General features: G+C 57.0%; 2 protein-coding genes across 7 annotated transcripts in view; one reads left to right on the forward strand and one right to left on the reverse strand.

Annotated features, from left to right (window-relative positions):
* Window positions 1–9,670, forward strand: part of CA9 (carbonic anhydrase 9) — a 39,721-nt gene extending 30,051 nt beyond the window's left edge. For both annotated transcript variants that reach the window (XM_084989182.1, XM_084989198.1), the window contains one exon: window positions 9,555–9,670. In XM_084989182.1, the coding sequence (XP_084845308.1) occupies window positions 9,555–9,583 (29 nt within the window). In that variant the 3' untranslated portion in view covers window positions 9,584–9,670. The remainder of the gene's footprint in view (window positions 1–9,554) is intronic.
* Window positions 1–18,644, reverse strand: part of TLN1 (talin 1) — a 34,633-nt gene that overhangs the window by 8,304 nt on the left and 7,685 nt on the right. For 2 of the 5 annotated variants that reach the window (XM_021065668.2, XM_084988489.1), the window contains exons 6-44: window positions 18,451–18,593; window positions 18,184–18,311; window positions 17,403–17,463; window positions 16,654–16,758; window positions 16,169–16,324; window positions 14,798–14,899; window positions 14,542–14,618; window positions 14,158–14,338; window positions 13,909–14,022; window positions 13,689–13,797; window positions 13,110–13,318; window positions 12,848–12,946; window positions 12,397–12,447; window positions 11,676–11,843; window positions 11,191–11,485; window positions 10,576–10,742; window positions 9,602–9,730; window positions 9,048–9,164; window positions 8,833–8,946; window positions 8,495–8,629; window positions 8,218–8,346; window positions 7,678–7,780; window positions 7,324–7,532; window positions 6,879–6,998; window positions 6,480–6,677; window positions 6,149–6,288; window positions 5,867–5,960; window positions 5,676–5,765; window positions 5,437–5,559; window positions 3,464–3,607; window positions 2,828–2,989; window positions 2,452–2,592; window positions 2,177–2,358; window positions 1,855–1,987; window positions 1,540–1,641; window positions 1,282–1,452; window positions 1,037–1,186; window positions 831–932; window positions 632–751 (exon numbers count right to left, since the gene is read on the reverse strand). In XM_021065668.2, the coding sequence (XP_020921327.2) occupies window positions 632–751; window positions 831–932; window positions 1,037–1,186; window positions 1,282–1,452; window positions 1,540–1,641; window positions 1,855–1,987; window positions 2,177–2,358; window positions 2,452–2,592; window positions 2,828–2,989; window positions 3,464–3,607; window positions 5,437–5,559; window positions 5,676–5,765; window positions 5,867–5,960; window positions 6,149–6,288; window positions 6,480–6,677; window positions 6,879–6,998; window positions 7,324–7,532; window positions 7,678–7,780; window positions 8,218–8,346; window positions 8,495–8,629; window positions 8,833–8,946; window positions 9,048–9,164; window positions 9,602–9,730; window positions 10,576–10,742; window positions 11,191–11,485; window positions 11,676–11,843; window positions 12,397–12,447; window positions 12,848–12,946; window positions 13,110–13,318; window positions 13,689–13,797; window positions 13,909–14,022; window positions 14,158–14,338; window positions 14,542–14,618; window positions 14,798–14,899; window positions 16,169–16,324; window positions 16,654–16,758; window positions 17,403–17,463; window positions 18,184–18,311; window positions 18,451–18,593 (5,273 nt within the window). Of the gene's footprint in view, window positions 1–631; window positions 752–830; window positions 933–1,036; window positions 1,187–1,281; window positions 1,453–1,539; window positions 1,642–1,854; window positions 1,988–2,176; window positions 2,359–2,451; window positions 2,593–2,827; window positions 2,990–3,463; window positions 3,608–3,821; window positions 3,983–4,730; window positions 5,259–5,334; window positions 5,560–5,675; window positions 5,766–5,866; window positions 5,961–6,148; window positions 6,289–6,479; window positions 6,678–6,878; window positions 6,999–7,323; window positions 7,533–7,677; window positions 7,781–8,217; window positions 8,347–8,494; window positions 8,630–8,832; window positions 8,947–9,047; window positions 9,165–9,601; window positions 9,731–10,575; window positions 10,743–11,190; window positions 11,486–11,675; window positions 11,844–12,396; window positions 12,448–12,847; window positions 12,947–13,109; window positions 13,319–13,688; window positions 13,798–13,908; window positions 14,023–14,157; window positions 14,339–14,541; window positions 14,619–14,797; window positions 14,900–16,168; window positions 16,325–16,653; window positions 16,759–17,402; window positions 17,464–18,183; window positions 18,312–18,450; window positions 18,594–18,644 lie in introns of those variants that run through there. The other 3 variants (XM_021065688.2, XM_021065699.2, XR_014823213.1) reach the window with 2 other exon arrangements.

The raw sequence follows: 18,644 nt of genomic DNA on the forward strand, positions 1-18,644 counted from the left end.
CAAAAGGGGTCATGAGAAAAAGTGCCCAGCACAGCCTTGTCCCGTCAGGAGGTTGCCTCCCACACGTGGAAAATAATAGCCTGTGGGCACCAGCTGTGAGGCCCGTGTTAAGCTCAGTAAGGAGGAGGGGAGCAGCACTTCAGGCTGGGTGTTTGCATCAGAGGCCGTGGCTTACAATTTGGCCTGCGTGCGGTTGTGGAGGGGTTTGGGGCTGCGGATTAGATGTGTCATGCTAAGATCCAATTACTTGCTTTCTTGGAAAGCCAGGAGCTTAGGGAAGGAAGAGCTTCAGGGCTTTGCAACATGGAAGAACTAGGAAGGGAACACAGGCTTGCAACAGAGCAGAGAAGCAGCCACAGGCCCAGAGGAGGGTCAGCAGAGGAAAGAGTGGCAGACAGGGAAATCTCCAGACCCAGGGCCGTCTTCTTCATGCTGGTGACTGAAGGCTTTGATCCCATCCCTACACAGGGCCCTGATCCCTGTTCTGTGGAGTGGCCCCGACGATGCGCTCCCCTTTCTTTGAAAGACCGGAAGGGGGCGAGGGTGGCACCATCCCAGAGGCTGGCATGGGACACTCTGCTGGGATTTTCTGTGGGGGGCAGAGGGAAGGTCAGAAGTGCCTCCAAGTTACCTCTTCATTTTCAGCAGCCACAGCTGCAGGCTTGGCCTCTGAGGCCAGACGGCCATAGTCACTGGTCAGCTGGTTCGCGAGAGGCCCCAGCTCCTCAGGGCTGGTGTTTGACTTGGTTACCTGGTGAAAATGGAAGAAGTGAAATTCTGTCTAAACGCACCTCTCCAAGGGCAGTCCTCTCCTCCTCTCCCACACTCACCATCTCCTGAACAGTGACAGCAATGGCCTTGGCTGTCCGCACCATGGTTGTCTGGTAATCCACGAAGGAGCCCTCTGGTTCACCCATCGGTCCTTCATCTAGCTGGAGGAGGAGAACGGAGGAAGGGGAAAGACTGTGGGTCTCTGCCACTGGGCACAGGGGCCCTGGTCCCCAGGCTCTGTCCACAGGCACCCCAAGACTCTAACCTGGTTGATGGCCTGGGTGATGGAGTCCACCATGCCGCCAACAACACCAGCGGCACTGGCTGCCTCATTGAGGGTGGTTGTCAGGTCCTCCACAGCCTCTGTCATCATTTGCACGGCCTCCTCCAGGGCTTCCTGGGTGTGAGCTGCTTGCTGTGGGGCAGGGTGAGTGAGTGAGTTGGGGGCCCGGGTGTGCCTGCTTCTTTGACTTCTTGCTAGTAGCAGCCCCTCAACCCAGCCCTCCGTACCTTGGGGTTACCGCCAGCTTCCTTGGCTGTGTACAGCAACTGCAGGGCCGACTCAGCCAAGGTTTTAGTCTGGTCCAGGAGCGCCATCTGCTGTGGGTGGCTCAGGGTCTTGGAGGCAGCACCCACTGCAGCCAGGGTGAGTGGCTCAAAGTACTGGGCCATCTGGGACACCTGGGGCAAGGGGTTGGACTGGGGGTCAGCCGCGCCAGGCACCCTTGCTCACCCAACTCCACACCTGCCACGCGTCTCTGCAGGTACCTTGTGTCCCAGCTGAGAGGCTTCAGCCCGCGCGGCACTGGCCAGCGGCTCAATAAGATGGGAGATCTCCTGCACTGCAGTGAGCATCTGGGTGTGCAAGGCCTGGGGAGGAAGTGAACTTTAGCCTGACTGTGACCTGCAAAAGGACCCTCTGGGTTCACCAGACCCCACTCTTCCCTCCACACCCAGCTAACCCGCTGGGCGTGTTTCATTCCCTCAATGTCTCTAGGAAACCCCCACCCAGATCCCCCATCTTCCTCACATCTGCCGGTCCTCCTCCTAGATACAAGCTTCACAGGACCCCTTCCCTCTCACCTCCTGAGAGATCCCCTCACGGGGAGCAAGCTGCTGGCTGACTGCAGCAAGGGAAGCCTGGTCCAGGTCTCGTAGACAGCTGTTCAGAGCTGCAATGGCCGTCTCACACTCCAGCTGCCCTGGAGCCTTGTCCCTGCAGACACATCACAGGCTCCAACACCAGCAACACGCTTAAGCACGAGGCTGGCCTCCCTCTCCCCGTGTCCGCCAAATCCTGGACAGCAGGTGGCCTCCAGCAATATCCCATCTCATTGCCCACCCCTCCCTTCTGCCACAACCTATGTCCCCCAGTCACAATGGTTCTCTGCTGAGCCCCCCATACCTCATGCTTGTAATGAGCTTCTTGATGGAGTCAGAGACAGTGCGGGAGTGGCCAGCCAGCACTGACCAGCGTGGCGGGTCCCGGGGATTGACTGCCAGGGCCCGGGCTGTCTGGATCAGGCCCCCGGCACTCTCCAACATTGTCTTGGCAGAGATCACAATGGGCTCCATGGCAGCCCGGCCCTGGGGAGAGCGGAGGCAGGGCACTCAGTCTCCAGACCTCTGGGGAGATGAGGTGGCTGCCGGGCCATCAGTTCTCCCTTCACACCGCCTCACCTCAGGGCTGATCTGCGCAGGAACGCTGGAGAACTCAGGGTTGGATGCAAAGGCGCTGAGATTGTCCACAGCCTCCAGCAGAGGGGCCGTTGCTGCTCGGCACTGGGCACGGTTCTCCTCTGTGAAGGCCCCGTCTAGTGCCTGCAGTGGGAGTGACAGGGGGGCCCTCAGGACAGACAGTAGGCAGAGGCGGTGAGGCCCGGGTCTCCCTCCAGGTTTTAACGAGTGTGGGGAGAGGCTGGTGATGACCAGCGTGGACAGGAAAGGCCTTGGGCTCAGGCGGGTGGGTTTGGCAAAAGGCCTCAGGGAATGACATCGGGTCCAGGGAGGGAAGCCTGGCCAGGTCAGGGACAGGCTGAGAATTCAAACACGGAACCTTGATGGTCTTGACAAGATTGGCTGTGCTGTTGGCCACCTCCTTGGCCGATTGTACGAATTGGCGCTTGGCAGTAGGATTGGCGGTACGAGCAGAAGCCAGGCGGCAGCTGTTACACAGAGCGGAGGTGTGTTTGGCCACAATGGTGGCTGCAGAGAGCACCTGAGGAGACAGAAACGGGGAAGAGCCATGATGAGGGCGGGAGGGAAGTGCCCACCCCAGGGAGGGGCCCCTTTAGCTTGGGGGGATGGAGAGCAATACCTTCGGAGTCTAATTAGGAAAGACAGAGTCACCAGAAAAGTCAAGATCTGGAAGGCAGAAGACGTATGGATGAACAGGGTGTGGGGGAAGGAAGATGAAAAGCTGACACGCTAATGGAGAAATCCTAACAGGCTCGGGAGGAGAGTGAGCTCAGACGTCCACAGGGAAGGGCCGAACCCGGCAGGAACCGAAGGGACAGTGAGAAACATGAGGAGACAATTAGCCAGAGAAGCTGCATGTGGAAAGTCAGAGGTGGGGCTCTGCCCTCTCCTTCCCTACGTGTCCTGCAGCAACCCGCGCCCCCCAAGGGGCTGGGCCGTCCTGGCTCGGCAGCCTTTCCCAGACTTGCCCACAGTACCTGTCCCCTTGGGTTACCTGGGCCTGGGTGCAGCCAGGCTCCCCCAAACTCTGACAGGCCATCTGAATTGCCTGGTTTGCTCGGGCAAACTGCGTGGGCTCCACCAGCCCTTGCTGTCCAGCTTGGCTGTTGGGGTCAGAGACACCAACCAGATAGGCAGCCTGGGGAGAGAGAAGAGGTGGGGTGAGGAGTAAGGCATAGTCCTCAGGTGGGACTTGAACAGCGACAGTGGGGACAAAGGGGAGTGGGGACAAGTTTAGTGGCCAGGGTTCTATGTGAGTGGAGGTATAGCAACAAGCTATACTTGCATTTCAAAAAAGAAAAAAACCTCTCCTGCTTTGTTAAATATGGTAACATTTCAGAAGATTAAAAAAGTTTTTTTTTTTGTGTGGTTTTTTTTTTGTCTTTTTGCCTTTTCCAGGGCTGCTCCCACGGCATATAGAGGTTCCCAGGCTAGGGGTTCAGTCAGAGGGGTAGCTGCCAGCCTACTCCAGAGCCACAGCAATGCAGGATCCAAGCCACGTCTGCAACCTACACTACAGCTCACGGTAACACCGAATCCTTAACCCACTGAGCAAGGCCAGGGATCGAACCCACAACCTCATGGTTCCTAGTCGGAACCACTGAGACATGAAGGGAACTCCAGTTTTTTTTTTGTTTTTTAAAAAGGAAAGTCACATAGTAAGGTTTTTATCAAAATTCTATTTAGGTGTGCATGTGTATGTATGCTGAGTCTTAAGGTGAAAAATACTGCTTACTGCAAGGGGCAGGGAAAAAAGTTCGAAAGCCCCTCCCCCCGCCCAAGTCTCTTTTAGAGACAGTTCTCAAACCACGGAGAGTGTTAGGCTAATTAACATTTACCGTAACTCCAAGGTTCAGAGATTTGGAAGGAGGGGAGGGATGGGTATAAGAGTCGCCAAAATAATTCTTGACTGGAAGATGATTAAAGGTTTGATTCTTACTTCACCCAACACATGGTAGCTTTGCTTTTTCCTCTTCATGCTTTTCCAGAAATAAGTCAAACCAAATAAGGAGGCCCACCCAACAGCCCAGGGCAGAGGGAGGCAGGGGAGGTTGGAAGAGCAGGATGACAGGCTCTCAGGGAAACAGTCTAGCTGATGAACTCTCAAGCCAGTTTAGGAATTCATATATTAAGGGAGTTCCCGTCGTGGCGCAGCAGAAACAAATCCGACTAGGAACCATGAGGTTGTGGGTTCGATCCCTGGCCTCGCTCAGTGGGTTAAGGATCCAGCATTGCCATGAGCTGTGGTATAGGTCGCAGACATGGCTCAGATCCAGCGTTGCTGTGGCTGTGGTGTGGGCCGGCGCTACAGCTCCGATTCCACCCCTAGCCTGGAAACCTCCATATGCTGCGGGTGCAGCCCTGAAAAGACCAAAAAAAAAAAATTCATATATCAATATAAAATACTCTCAGCACTAATAGATTATTTCATACCGTAGTGTAGAAAAAGGCAAAATTAAGTGGTGACTCAACTAACCAGGAATTTGGTCTCCGGTACCAAGTATTAATTACATGAAGTGATTTGCATATGCGCATCAGCACACACTAAGGAGGCCAGGGCTGGAGAAGGCCCAGTTGTGGGAGTGTGTGATCATAACCCAAAGCTCTGGGGCTCAGGGTTGATGGCGGGCCGAACTGATGGTGTTCTATGACTGCTGACAGATCTCTCTCCTTCAGGAGCGGAGAAGAACCCTGGTTACCCCAGAGTGGGCTTTGCAAGCGGAACTTTGGGCTTTCTGTGTGTGTGTGTGTGTGTGTGTGCGTGTGTGGAGGGGCAGGGAAGGCAGGAACTTTGGGCTTTCTGTGTGTGTGTGTGTGTGTGTGTGTGTGTGTGTGTGTGTGTGGAGGGGCAGGGAAGGCAGGAACTTTGGGCTTTCTGTCTGTGTGTGTGTGTGTGTGTGTGTGTGTGTGTGTGTGGAGGGGCAGGGAAGGCAGGAGCATTCCGGGGGCCCCTCCCAGGAGAATAACCTGTGCAGCAGCCTCGGTGAAGCCACAAAGGGCCTTGGAGGCTGTGGCGATGGCCTCTCCAAACTCCGGCAGGTTTCCGTTCTTGGCATTTTGGGAGATGCCAGTCATGGCCTCACCCAGTACCTGAGGGACAGAGGGTATCAGGAGAGTCAGATCCTGTCCTCTGAGGGGCAGAGCAGCCCCCCTGGTGAGTTCCATCTTCCTGCCATCTGCTCTCCTGGGTTCCTGGCTGGGCTTACCTTTGAGTTTTCCATGACACTGTCCAGGCAGCCAAAGTAGGACATGTCATTGATGGGCTGGACTGGGTTTTCTAGGAGTTCCCGGACCGTCTGTGGAGGGGGAGGGGGAGGTGAGATCCAAGACACCCTGTCACCCCCGAACCCAGAACACTTTCCTCAACCGCAACCCCATCTGGGCCTCCAGGGCCCACCTCCAGTTCCCGCAGGGCATTGTCACACTCTTTCTGGCCTGGCGCCTGCTGGGTACACATAGTGATGAGCTGGTTGATACTGTCGGTCACAGCCCTGGAGGAACAGAAAGCGGAATGGATGGGTGCACAGGTCATCATTTCTGTGTCTTGTACATGAGGGATGTCTCTAGCTATTTCTCTTTTGTCTGTAAGCACCCCTAAGCCAGGGACTTTTCATAAAATGTCCCCCGCCCCCCCAGTCTCTTCAACATTCTAGGGCTGGGTTTCCCAGCTCTTACTCACCGGGCAGCGGCAGCCAGCTGACTCTTGAGGTTGGGGGCAGCAGGGTCTGTAGACAGGGCCTTGGCAGCCAGGAGAAGTTTGCTCGAAGACATGGAGATGCCCTTCAAGTTGGACACGACCTGGGCACGGTCCTCCTGGCTCTGTTGGAGGCGAGAAGGTCAACACATTGTCCCGTCCCTTCTTATCTGTCTCTAAAAGGGATCTTCTGTCCCAGACACTCAAGCACTGCTAGAGTCTGGGGAGGGGAGGGAGCCAGGAGCGGGTCAGGACTCAGTGGTCCCGCAGATGCCTCCCATCTAACCCTTGAACCAGACCCTGTGCCTCTTCGTACCGGTGCCTGGCTTGCCATCTCCACACCGGCTTCCAGGAAGGTGCTGAAGTCCTGTCCAAAGCGACCTGAGGCTCGAGCCAGGTCCTGAGGGGTTCCCCGAGAGGCCTGCACCAGTTCTGTGGCTGCCTGATTGAGCCCAGCAGCAGCTTCATTCAGTTGGCTCTGAGCTTCTTGAAAAGTCCCCGTGCTGGGGGGAAGCTGCAGGGTCAGAGAGAAAGTCAGTGCAAGAATGGGAAGTGGTGCAGCGGAGAGTCTGGTACAGGAGCACTGGGAGGTGGGCACAGGGCCTGCGGGCAATGTCAGGGGATAAATCCGGGAAGGCAGGGTCAAGGACAGGTCTAGAGGCAGAAGTAGCTTGGATCTCTTCATCCCGTTTCCCCCACAGCCCTGTCCTCCTACCGAGTCACTCAGGAGTCGCTTGCTGGCGTCTCCCACCGCTCTCAGGGCGTTGTCCACATCTCGCTGGCCAGGCAGGCAGCTGACACAGCGGTTCAGGGCCTGGGTCACAGCTTTAGCCACCTGAGGTGGGAAAGGAGACGGGGGCTGCCAAAATGGAAACAAGTGGGAGATCCCCTCCTCCACCCACAGGAGCCTCTGAAAGTGAAAGCGGAAAAGGGGTGTTGTAGCTGAATGGGCTGAAGTGATGGGGATCAAACTTCCCCAAATGCAGTGTCTAGCTGGGCTCCTGTCCCAGTCTAGCTGAGACATGTCTACCAAGACTGAGAGCAGGAAGGGCGGAATCCAGGGAAGAGCTATCGGTGTGGACGGACTCTCCCCAGGCAGGGTGGGCCTTCTGATGGGATCTGGGGGAGAGGGAGGAGGTGGCCCCCTCCCAGGACCTGACCTGGGCAAGCCGCTGCTGGCTCTCAGGGTCCCCTGGATGGCCAGCTGCCTTTTTCGCCTCCTCGATGAGACTGCTGGCCTTGTCCAGGACGTCACTGGCTGTGTCAAGCACAATGGCTTGCACCGCAGGGTCTGATGTCAGGGCAGCTACACCCCTAGCGGCTTGGGCCAGTGACCGCAGCCCACCTGCCACTTCCCGAGCAGCAATACCTGGGGAGGGAGGGAGACAAGGAGAGAGGAAGGAAGGGAAGAGGCACCCTCACTGCCAGGCCCTGGCGCTGGTTTCCCCCACTCATCCCACTCTGGTTCCCCATCCTCCTCACCGCATGCCTCATTTCTGGCCCTGCCCACATACCTGCATAATTCTCATTGCCCTGGGCAACCTCCCCCAGCAGCTGGGCAATGGCGGAGCTGACTGCTTTGGTGCTGTTGCCCAGGTCCTGGGCACATTTCTCCATCTAGGGATGAAGGAGAGACTGGGAGACTCAGGTACAGGAGGAACAGGGGAGGGGGAACTTGAGAAGCTACTTAGGGACAGATGGCAGGTTAAATGGAGGTTCTGGGCAGCTCCAGGACTTTGGGCACAGGTAAGAAGACTTCGGGGCTTGAATAAGAATGAGCTCTTATGGGAGTTCCTGACGTGGCTCAGTGGTTAAGGAATCCGACTAGGAACCATGAGGTTGCGGGTTCGATCCCTGGCCTCACTCAGTGGGTTAAGGATCTAGCATTGCCGTGAGCTGTGGTGTAGGTCGTGGGCGAGGCTCAGATCCCAAGTTGCTGTGGCTGTGGCGTAGGCCAGCAGCTGCAGCTCTGATTTGACCCACAGCCTGTTAACTTCCCCGTGCTGCGGGTGCAGCCCTAAGAAAAAAAACAACACGTTCTTACGAATACCCACCGTCTCGCCAGGTAAGGGTTTAAGCTTGCCATCTCGAGCTGCTGCCTTCACTTCCTGCAGGTCTCTCTCTAGGTTCTGTACCACGCTCAGAGCAGAATCCATCTCCAAAGGCCCACATGCTTCCTGAGCCTACAAAGTGGGGTTTGAGATGTAGGAGGTACAGCTGTCTCACTGGTGCCTCAGGTTACACTATTATCCACTTTAGGATATCTGAACAGATTCTCCATCATTCCGGGTCCCCACCCTCATCTTCCCAAGAGACGGCCAGCTTCCATACCTTCTGGGCAGCGGTACGGAGTTCGGCCAACGCAGTGCCGAGGTTTTTCGCACACTGACTCAGCTGCATGGCTGAAGCCTGGTCCTGAATTGTTGGCACCGAGGCCTTCGCGGCTGCCACCATCTTCCCACCTGGCTGTTGGGGAACAGGTGGGCAGCTGAAGTGCACCATATGCCCTCTGGGCCTGGGTACAGGGGCCTGATGATGGTCAGGATGTGGTGAGCATTGGGCTCAGTATTGGAAGAGAGACTATGGCTGAGATTTAACTTGACTACATCAGAGCTCTTGGAGGAGAGAGTGGGAAGGGTCTGGTGAGTGGTGAGCGGAGGGTGCCTTGCCTGCAGGAAGCTCTGGCTGGCGGCAATGAGGGCGAGCTGAGCGCTGGGACTGTCGGGCTGGGCTTGGCTCCCTCGGACGCCCTGCACCAGCAGTGGAATCTGCTCTGCCACAGCCTGTTGGTGAAAAGGTTATGAGAGCCACTTCCCCACAGGCGGGGGGACTTCCCCCTCCCCACAGGCCGCCTCCCGCCCCCGCATGCTTCCTGGCATCTCACCTTGCAGCTCTGCACCAGCAGTGGCTGGGGGCCAGCTGTGGTCTTGGGGGTGGAGGCAGCATGTTGGGCGGCAGCGATGGTCTGTGTAGCCGAGGCTGCAGCCTGCTTGGCTGCGTGCTTTAAGGGCAGAATAGTGAGGACAAGGCCCAGACATTCCCATACCTGATCCTTGGCTTACCCTGCCCACGATATCCCCTAAGGAAATTTTCTTTTTTTTTTTTTTTGCTTTTTAGGGCTGCCCTCGCGGCACATGGAGATTCCCAAGCTAGGGGTCTAATCGGAGCTACAGCTGCCAGCCTACGCCAGAGCCACAGCGACACCAGATCTGAGCCATGTCTGCGACCTACACCACAGCTCACGGCAATGCCGGATCCTTAACCCACTGAGTGAGGCCAGGGGTTGAACCTGCAACCTCATGGTTCCTCATCAGATTCATTTCCGCTGCGCCATGACGGGAACTCCCTCCCCCAAGGAAATATTAACCCTTTCTCCACACATCCCTCCCAGGTTCATTCCTCCTACAGCACCTACACTAGCCTGTTTTCCAGCCTCACCTCCAGGCGCTGCACCAGCTTCTTCTTGATGGCATTCTGTGCAGCCACGTTGGTCGCCATGCGGAGACCTTCAGCTGCTTCGCGAAGGCGCTGCTGCTGCTCCTCACTGTCAGGATGGGCGGCTGCTCCCTGAGAGGTGGTGGGAGGGACAGTTACGCCCAGCATCTCTGTGGATCCTCAATAAGCTCTTCTCTGACCCCTCCAAACTCAAGTATATTTTCCTGAAATCATTTCTAACTATCCCCGCTGAAAGGTGGTTGAGATGGGCTGCCTCTGGTGGGCAGATGGGGAGCCTCGGGGGGACCCTGGCTTCCATCTGTGATGCTGAAAGCCTTCCTCAGGTAGAACTGTTTGTGCTTCCCCGCTTTAGGGAAGGGGCCAGATTTCTTCCTCACTCCCCACAAAATACTACTGCAAACGGGGATGAGCAGGGCTCTCTGGAACAAGGAGGACACAGTTTAGAGCAGGGATCTCAAGGGTCCGATAGCAGGGGCCCTGGTTGTTCCTGCAAACTGAAGAGCCCCAGAGCCCAGGAATCTTTTGGCTTCTTCCTCATGGTCCTCTGCAACCTTGTGTCCCTGTGTCCGACTGCCTTGTCCTTCTCTGTGCGGCTAGCGCGGAGCCCCCAGGACTAATGCTCGTGTGCATTCACAGAAGCCCAGGAAGCAGAGGGATCCAGGAAGCAGGCAGGTGGTGGCAGCAAAGTAGGGGAAAGTAGGAAGTGCAGACCTTAGACTCAGAAGGAAAAGGGCACTGTTTCCCGTTCGTCAGTGAGGACTCTGGGCGTTACACTGGCTGGCAGCCTGGCGCCACCCGCCCGCTGCCTAGGGTGCATTTACTCCCTCAGTGCTCCCATATGTGCTGTCTTGTATCTTCTGCTTTTCCTGGGTCTCTCCCGTAAATGGGGGTGACCATCGGGACCTTTCTACTTCCCTCCGGGCCCCGGTCTGGGGTCTGCACAGAAGGCTCTCTACCTTGGCAGCCTCCACCATCTTGGCTGTGGCGTCGGCCAGGATCTTGGCGGCGCTTAATAGCTTGCGGGAATTCTCCAGATCGCTCTCCCCCTCGGCATCAGCCTTGATGGCATTGACCAGGTCAGAGGTGGCTTGGGCCAGGATGCGCGCCTGTCGCACCATCTCACCTGAGACACACAGGCAAAGTCAGAGAAGGGAGCAGAGACACTGAGAGGGTGTTAGAGAGAGGGACGTGGTGCAGATGAGGCCAGTGGGGCTCTTAGGGATAGTCAGGAGAGACAAAAAAGTTCTTGAAGTGACTTCCCTGGAGTTATGAGAGGATGAGGCTCTTGGTGAAGGATTTTGGGGGTGAAGGAGTGGCGTAAGGGCAGCTAACTCTTAATAAAGCCACTTTCTCTTTTTGTGTACACTGTGGTTTGTTATTTAAATGCACCAAGGAAGGCAGAGAGATTATATTCCTGTTTTACATATGGGGAACCAGCTGGAGGTTTCAGCTGTTCAACACCCAGCCTGCTGTGCTGAGTCAGGGGGAGGGGGGTGGATCTGCAAGGGAAATGTCCAAGGGGCCTGGGAACCTCGTTGGGCTCTCTGTCTCCTGGGGGAGAGTGTCCTTACCAGCATCGCCCATGGAGCTAAAGATGTTCTCAGTGACAGTGAGAATGGTGTCAGTGGCCTGGTCATAGCGGCCAGCAGGCCCGGCCCCTGTGGCGTGGGCCCTCACGTGCTGCAACAGCTCATTCAGGGCCTGGGTGACAGCTGTGGCTGCCGCTCCCACTCCTCGCAACAGCTGCCCATCTTCTGTGGCGGCCTGGGAGGCGGACACACAGCCCTCCACGGCTTTGGCCACTAGTCGACCGGCTTCCACCAGCTGTTCTTGGCAGACAGGGGAGCTGATCGTAGGTGCCACCACCTGTGGGCAAAGCGAGTGTCAGAGAGGTAGACGAGGGCAAGGAGTCGGGAGGGTGGGGTGTTGATGGCCTTCACAACAGTCATTTGTTTGGGTAGTGAGGCCTCGGGGACCAAAGTGATAACATGAGAGGCTCCCGTATGTGTGACAGCATCACCCCTCAGCACAGGCTGGAGCAACCTCTGGGGCTCACCTTGGTACAGGCCACCAGCTGGGAGGTGGACAGGGCACACTGTGTTGCCGCAGCAATAACCTGGGTCTGAAGCCCCGAGTCCTCTGTGCGCTGGGCCACACTCTTGGCCTTGAGGACCAGGGCAGCTGCAGCGCTTGCCACAGCCTTGGCTAGTTGCATGAGCACGTCCTGTGAGAAAGCAGCGGTCAGCACGGCCTGAGATCCACCTTGGGTTCCACAGACCCTCCTTGGAGGCATAAGCGGTTTCATTAATCCCACGGACTCCAATCACAGCACCGTATGTGCAGAAGCAACCGGAACCTACCCCAAGCCCCTGCCTCGAGCACCGAGTAGGACAGAACCCCCACCGAGGAACAAACCCACACCGAGAGAAACAGAGCCTACACCAAAGGAAGAGATGCATGAGGCGGATACACTCGGACGGCGATGGGGAGGGCAGGCGGGCAGTGCTGTTTCAACGGGACAGACGGAGGAGGGACCTCTGGGGTCCCCCCTGCCCCTAGCGTCTTTCCTCCGCTTCGTCTCAATCTTGGGTAGAAGCAGTCACCCCGGGGAGCAAGTCTCTACCCTCCCTGATCCCATTTTCTCAAGTCCTGCCTGTGCCGTGCCTCCCCAGCTCCCGTCACGGTCTGCTCCCCCAGGAGGCCTGGGGAGGGGGCAGAGCGAGTGTATGCGGCTCAGAGAGGACAGAGCTGGGAAGGTCCAGGCCAGAGGCCATTACCGTGGGGGGATCGGGGGGAGATCGAACCCCAGCCCCTCTGGGTGCACATATCTGCGTGGGAAATCCAGGATGACAAATCAGCTGAGGACACTGGCAGGGGGTGGGGAAGGGGGCACGAGAGGAACAGTGTCCTCAGGGCATGTGGCCTAACGGATTGGAAGAGGGGGTCCGAGATGCCTTCAGTTGGGCAAGACAGGGAAAGATGACAGGCGGCCAATAAAATATCACCAGTAAAGGCCAAGGGTGAACCTACAGATTAAGTTTGGATTTAGGGGTTCGGAATTCTTATCCCCCCAAAAGGGACGGGAGGTTCCCAGTGTCATCCCTGGAGACAGAGGTTCAGCTTGGCTCCGAGGGGTCAATTTATCGTAGCTGAGGACGAGCAGCTGGATTCAGGATCAGAGGTCACCTCCTAGAAACTGGGGTTCTGGGGGTTGGGTAAGTCACCAACCTGGAAGTGGGGGTCAGTATCACTTTCCCCAATTTGCTGCAACAGCTCCCCACTGGCCTGGCCCACGTTCCCAGCTGCTTGCAGCAGGTTCTGACGGGGCTGTGGAGAGTGAACACCAGTCAGAAGCTGCCCGATCCCCACCCACAGGTCCTCAGGTCCTACAGGCCCAGGGGTCTCGTACTTCCACCCCACAACCTGGACCGCCCTCCTCTCCTTGGGCTCAAACCCTCGCCTCTCCCTAGTGTCCACCCCTGGCCCTGACCTCAGCACTGGCCGGCTGGGCGGTGCGCAGCAGTTCCGACACTGCCCCAGCCAGGCCCTTCGCTGCCTGCAGCAGGGGCCGGCCACTGCCACCTTCATCCTCCAGCAGGGCGGCCAGCAGCTTCACGCCGCGGGACATCTCCGTCAGGTTGGAGGAGATTGTGGTGACTGCGCAGCCCACCGCAGTGTAGTCTGTCTCGGCGGGGTCCCCTGGGGAGTGGGGGAAGAGGAGCACGGGTGAGGGGCAGGGCAGGAGAGGCGACGGTCTAGGGAGGAGCACAGTCAGTTTCACACACACACACGTCCTGAGATAGACGCACACACAGTCCCTGCCATGAGTCATGCTGCAATCACACCTGAGCCACTCGCAGTCACACTTGCAGAGTCACTTAGACACACACACACACACACACACACACACGTCCTGAGATAGACGCACACACAGTCCCTGCCATGAGTCATGCTGCAGTCACACCTGAGCCACTCGCAGTCACGCTTGCTCACGCTTGTGCATGCTCACGCACGCTCGCCCTCCCCTCCCCTCCCGCACGGCACACCAAGCTCCTGGCACCCGGCCTACCCGCTGTCAGGTTCACCACCGAGGCGGTGCCGGCTGTGATGGCGTCTACCTGGGAGTGGATTTCGTGCTTCGATTCGTCCATCTTGTTCTTACGCCAGGCTTTCGAGGCCTGAGAGAACGAAAAACCAGCCTCAGCATGGGCTCTGCTCCAGTCAACCCAACCCTGCTCCCTGGAGTCCCAGCTTCGGGACCGGCGGCCTGGCCTCCAGCCCATACTCACGGCATCCTGGCCCAGAGGGGGGAGGGTGTCAAAGTCGTCCAGGGTGGCCTGGGCAGCCTGCACAGCCTGCATGCTGGAGTTGATGGTTCCAGTGAGGGCCTGCTGGGCCGACGTCTACCAGACAAGAAGAGGCATAAGGGGACGTTCAGAGGAGAGAGAAGGTGCAAGACAGCCTGAGGCCAAGGCGAGGAATACAAAGAGGGACTCGAAAAGACGAGGCCTAGCCGAGAGCGAGTGGGGCCCTCTTACCAAAGGAGGCATGTGTCCTCGGTGCATTTGGCCACTGGTAATCTGCTGCTGGGCAGGTGGCATGCTGCCCACCTGGAAATTTTCAGGACCAGAGGCTCCAGAGCGCATGATGGCAGGCAGAGCCACAGAGCCGTGTTCCACCTTCCCCACCCGGTTGTACTGCTGCTGAAGGACGGTTGACCTGGAGGGGGACGAGCCCGGGGAGCATGTCAAGGACCCTCCCTCTCGGCCCCTTCCCACCCAGAGCCACGGGAGGAGGTCTCGTCACAGCCTGAGACTAGTTAGAAAACCATCCCGACGACGCTCCACCTCCAGAGTCCCTGCAGCCCTGCTCTGCCTTCCCTGTCCCTAAGGGATGGGGGGTCAGCCCAGCTCCCTTCGTACTTTTTGGGGGACACCGAGTCCTCCAGCATGGTAGACTCCTCGTCTCCCTCCAGCCCAAAGTGATCCTTGCTTTTTTTCTGAAGGGAGGAAAAAGGAACAAGAGTTAAAGAGGGAAGTGGGAAAGGCAGCCTTTGCTTTCCCCGGTCAGCCCTTTTCCAGAACCCAGGTCCCCATTTCTAAAGGTCTGGCCTGGGGACAAGGTGAGGGCAGAGAAGGAGACAGCGGGGGGTGGGGGGTGGGGGCCAGCGGCACTCACCTTCTTAAGGATGATATCAATGTAACCAGCAATGAGCTGTGCGATCTGCTCCCCTTCGGTCGTCTGTACGGAGTAGTAGCCATCCTGGTAGTCGCCAAAATCCTGGGGGGACAAGGTGGGGACTCAGTGGGAATCCACCCAGGATGGAAAAGGGCAGGACAGGAGCCCAAGGTCAAGCTGATGAGGGTGTCCTCCCATGCCAACAGCCTCTAGGAAGAAGGCCGCCTTTCTTTAATCTCCTATTTCTTTCTTTTTTTTTGCATTTTTTAAGGGCTGTACCCACGGCATATGGAGGTTTCCAGGATAGGGGTCGAATCAGAGCTACAACTGCCGGCCTACACCACAGCCACAGCAACACAGGATCTGAGCTGCGTCTGCGACCTACACCACAACTCAGGGCAACACCGGATTCCCGACCCACTGAGCAAGGCCAGGGATCGAACCTGCATCCTCATGGATGCTAGTCAGATTCGTTTCTGCTGCGCCAGGACGGGAACTCCCAATCTCCTATTTCTTTTATTTCTGAGGAGTGCTCCTTATGCTACACAGTTCAAATACATGCCACTTAGGAAATCTCTTTTCTCACCTTGATAATATTAGAAGGACACTTTTATCATTAAATGACCGTAGTTAAGGATTAGCACTAGTATCCCAAATGGAAAAACTGCCCTTCCTAATTTTCCTCTGTCAGGGGCACTTCCTCAAGGTGGGATTGGTTTGGAATTCAGGACGCCAAATATAAAGCCAGAGGGGGAAACTACTGTAAGTAGTTGTTGCTGAAAGAAAGAGGGGAGGCTTACTTCTCTCTCTCTCTTTTTTTTTTTTTTTTTTTGGTCTTTTTGCCTTTTCTAGGGCCGCTCCTGTGGCATAGGGCGATTCCCAGGCTAGGGGTCAAATTGGAGCTGTAGCCACCAGCCTATGCCAGAGCCACAGCAATGCAGGATCCCAGCCGCATCTGCAACCTACTCCACAGCTCAGGGCAACGCTGGATCCTTAACCCACTGAGCAAGGCCAGGGATCGAACCCACAACCTCATGGTTCCTAGTCGGATTCGTTAACCACTGCGCCACGACGGGAACTTCCCGAGGCTTATTTCTCTATCACCTTTTCCTTTCCTCTCCCCAGACTTCCTGCGATCTCAGCTTGCTGGTTACCATTTATTCTGTTGATTTTAGAGAATGTTTCATCTAAGCTTTCCCTCATTCTCCAGGAAAGAGTTTCTTGGTCTATTCTAACCTCTGCTTTGCTGCTAGAGTTCCAAAGTTCTCCCTTTTTCTGGAGTCACATTAGGGCACCCACCCCCAGACAGGGGGGACCTCCGTGGCTGCCCCTTCTCTGCAAACGGTCCCAAGCCCCGAGCCCTGAGCTCACCAGCGTGAAGCTCTTGGGAGAGGCAGCCCAACGTTTGATGTTGGTGAGGTTCCATTCCTGGATCACCTCTTTGGTCTTCTCATCTACTCGCATCACACACTCCTTAGTGATGCCCAGAAGCCTGGGCACCAGCTTATTCTTCCCTTTCATCTTTTCCTGTGAGACAGAGGTTGTCGTTGCTGTTATTGGTCAGGGGATCAGATGGAGACCACAAGGGGGTGCTGAGGGGGGCAGGCGGGCTAAACCAGGGTGTCTATGGAGGGACCTGAGACAAGGATGTGTTAGGATAAAGGGAAAGGGAGGGAAAACCCGGGGTAGCAAGGGCAATGATGCGGGGGACCCACGGTGGGGCAAGTTTTCACAGAGAAGAGAATGGGACCCTTGAGGAACGACGGGAAATGGGACTGAGGGCCAGGTCAGAGACGCAGAGAGGACAGGGGAGGAGTGGAAATAGGAGAGGGCAGCGAGAAGGGCCTGGAACCCACCTTGACCAGGAAGAAGGAGACGCCGTATGTCTTGAGGGAGCGGGCTAGCTTCACGTAGCGTACCTTGGCCTCGATCTCGCTCATCTGTCCGCAGTTCTTGTGTGCCTTCGAGTATGAGATGGGGACGCATTTAGCAAAATGCGGGGCAGGGGTGGGGGGAAGAGCACAGATGAGGTCTTAAGTTGGGACGTGGACTGCGATGGACGAGTGCCGTGCGGCAGAGGACCGGTTAGAGGGTGCGGGCTGTGAGGAGGGAGAGGGTGCTGGGCTGATAAAGGATATGGAGAAGCAGCGGTTCAAGAAGTGAGGGGTACGGTTAAGGAGCTTGTAGACTGTCTGTAGAAGAGAACGGACAGTTAGGAAGCAGAAGGTCCAAGAGGAGGCCTTTGGAGCTGAGGACTCGGAGGGAAGATAACACCTTCCGTTAGTACAAAGAGAGAGTCTCCACAGGTACTTGCAGGCGTGTGTCTTATCTCATCCCCCGGGCAGTGCCACGCAGGGCAGACACTGTTATCCCACATTAGAGGGAAAGAAAAGCAAACAAGAATGTTGAATTGAGTTCCACAGCAAATGCAGGGATGCAGCTGAGACCAGAAGCCCGGGTCTTCTGCGTTCTTGGCACAGGAGAGGGGGGAGGATAGCTTGGTGGGTGGAAGCGGGGTCGCGGCGGGGCCGGGGTCCATTTAGTCAGTAGGATTAAGCAGCCAAGCTCCCAGGCAGCCCAAACACGTCCCCCTGCCCCCATTCACCTGGAAGATCTTACGCTCGCCCTTCTGCTTCACATACTCCTTGGGCAGGAAGTCCTTCAGGCTACACCAGAAAAGGGAGGGTCAGCATGTAGTGGACAGCATCAGGGACATGTGGGCCACAGCCTGTGGGCCTAGGGCTGTGAGGAAATGCCTGGGACAGTGTTCTCTTTGGGGAGAAGGAAGACGCAAGGGACTAGAGTGCGGATGGTCCCTGAAATCGAGGTGACTCTTGAGGCAGCCTGGGTCTCTTGCTACAGGGAAAGAGACTAAGGGAACTTGAGTTGGCGACTCCTTCCTTGAAGAAAAGAGGGTTGAGAGCACCATTTCAGGGACCAAGAGCAGCAGGAGCTGACGAGACGGATGACCATGCTGGTAGAGAGCTGAGAAAACCACACCAGACTCTGTGTATTCTGAGAAACACCCGTGGATGAGACCTTGTAAGACTTTTGAAATCGGATGTTCCCTGTGATGAAAATGCACTGTGTCCCTCTGGCGATGGCTTAAATTCTTCAGAGAATCTCACAAGTTACAAGCTGGCTTCAGAGGGAGGGAGCGGGGGCAGGGGTTCCAGACTATGGTCCTGTTCCGCAGGGGGCCAGGCAAGAGACAAATGGGTGGTGGAGGCTGAAAAGGTGCCCATGTGGGTCGCACCTTGGTACCTCGGAAGAGGACACAAGGGGAGAAGGCCTGGGATGGAGGCAGGCCCATGGCACTGCAGCCACGATGGCAGTGAGTCCTGGGCCCTGACAGGCATGGGATGGGACGGGACGGGGTCACTCACTCGAGGAAGCCGGCCTTGTGCTTCTGCTCGTTGTGGGGCCCAAACTGGATCTGGCATTGGAAGCCAGCGAACTCACAGGCCTTGTCGAAGGAGACGGGGTGGGAGCCATTCAGGATGTCATCTCGTGCCTGGGGAGCACAGCGGAAGGAGGCGGAGGTTGTGCAGGGCACAGGGATAGCCCTCTGGGAGCTTCCACCCTCCCCCTACCACCCTGCCCCAGGCAACAGGGTTGGGGTGGGGGGGCACCTACCGAAGGATCCCCCATACCTGCACGTAAAGGAGGTTCAGCTGGACGGGGTCCCGGGAGTCCACATTCTGGTCGGAGTAGAAGAACTTCCTCCGGAGCAGCAGCGTCTCGTGCTCCTCCACCCCCTGTTCCCTCAGGGTCCGGCCGTGGTCCAGCCAGTTCACTGGGACACAGAGAGTCCCCTCAGAGCCAGGCCCCGACAGCCCCTCTGGCA

Source organism: Sus scrofa, chromosome 1, assembly GCF_054392235.1.
Source record: "Sus scrofa isolate SSC_HxYL_T2T_F1_AM1 chromosome 1, Sscrofa_HxYL_maternal_Yorkshire_Landrace_v2.0, whole genome shotgun sequence".
In the NCBI taxonomy this organism is placed as follows: Eukaryota; Metazoa; Chordata; class Mammalia; order Artiodactyla; family Suidae; genus Sus; species Sus scrofa.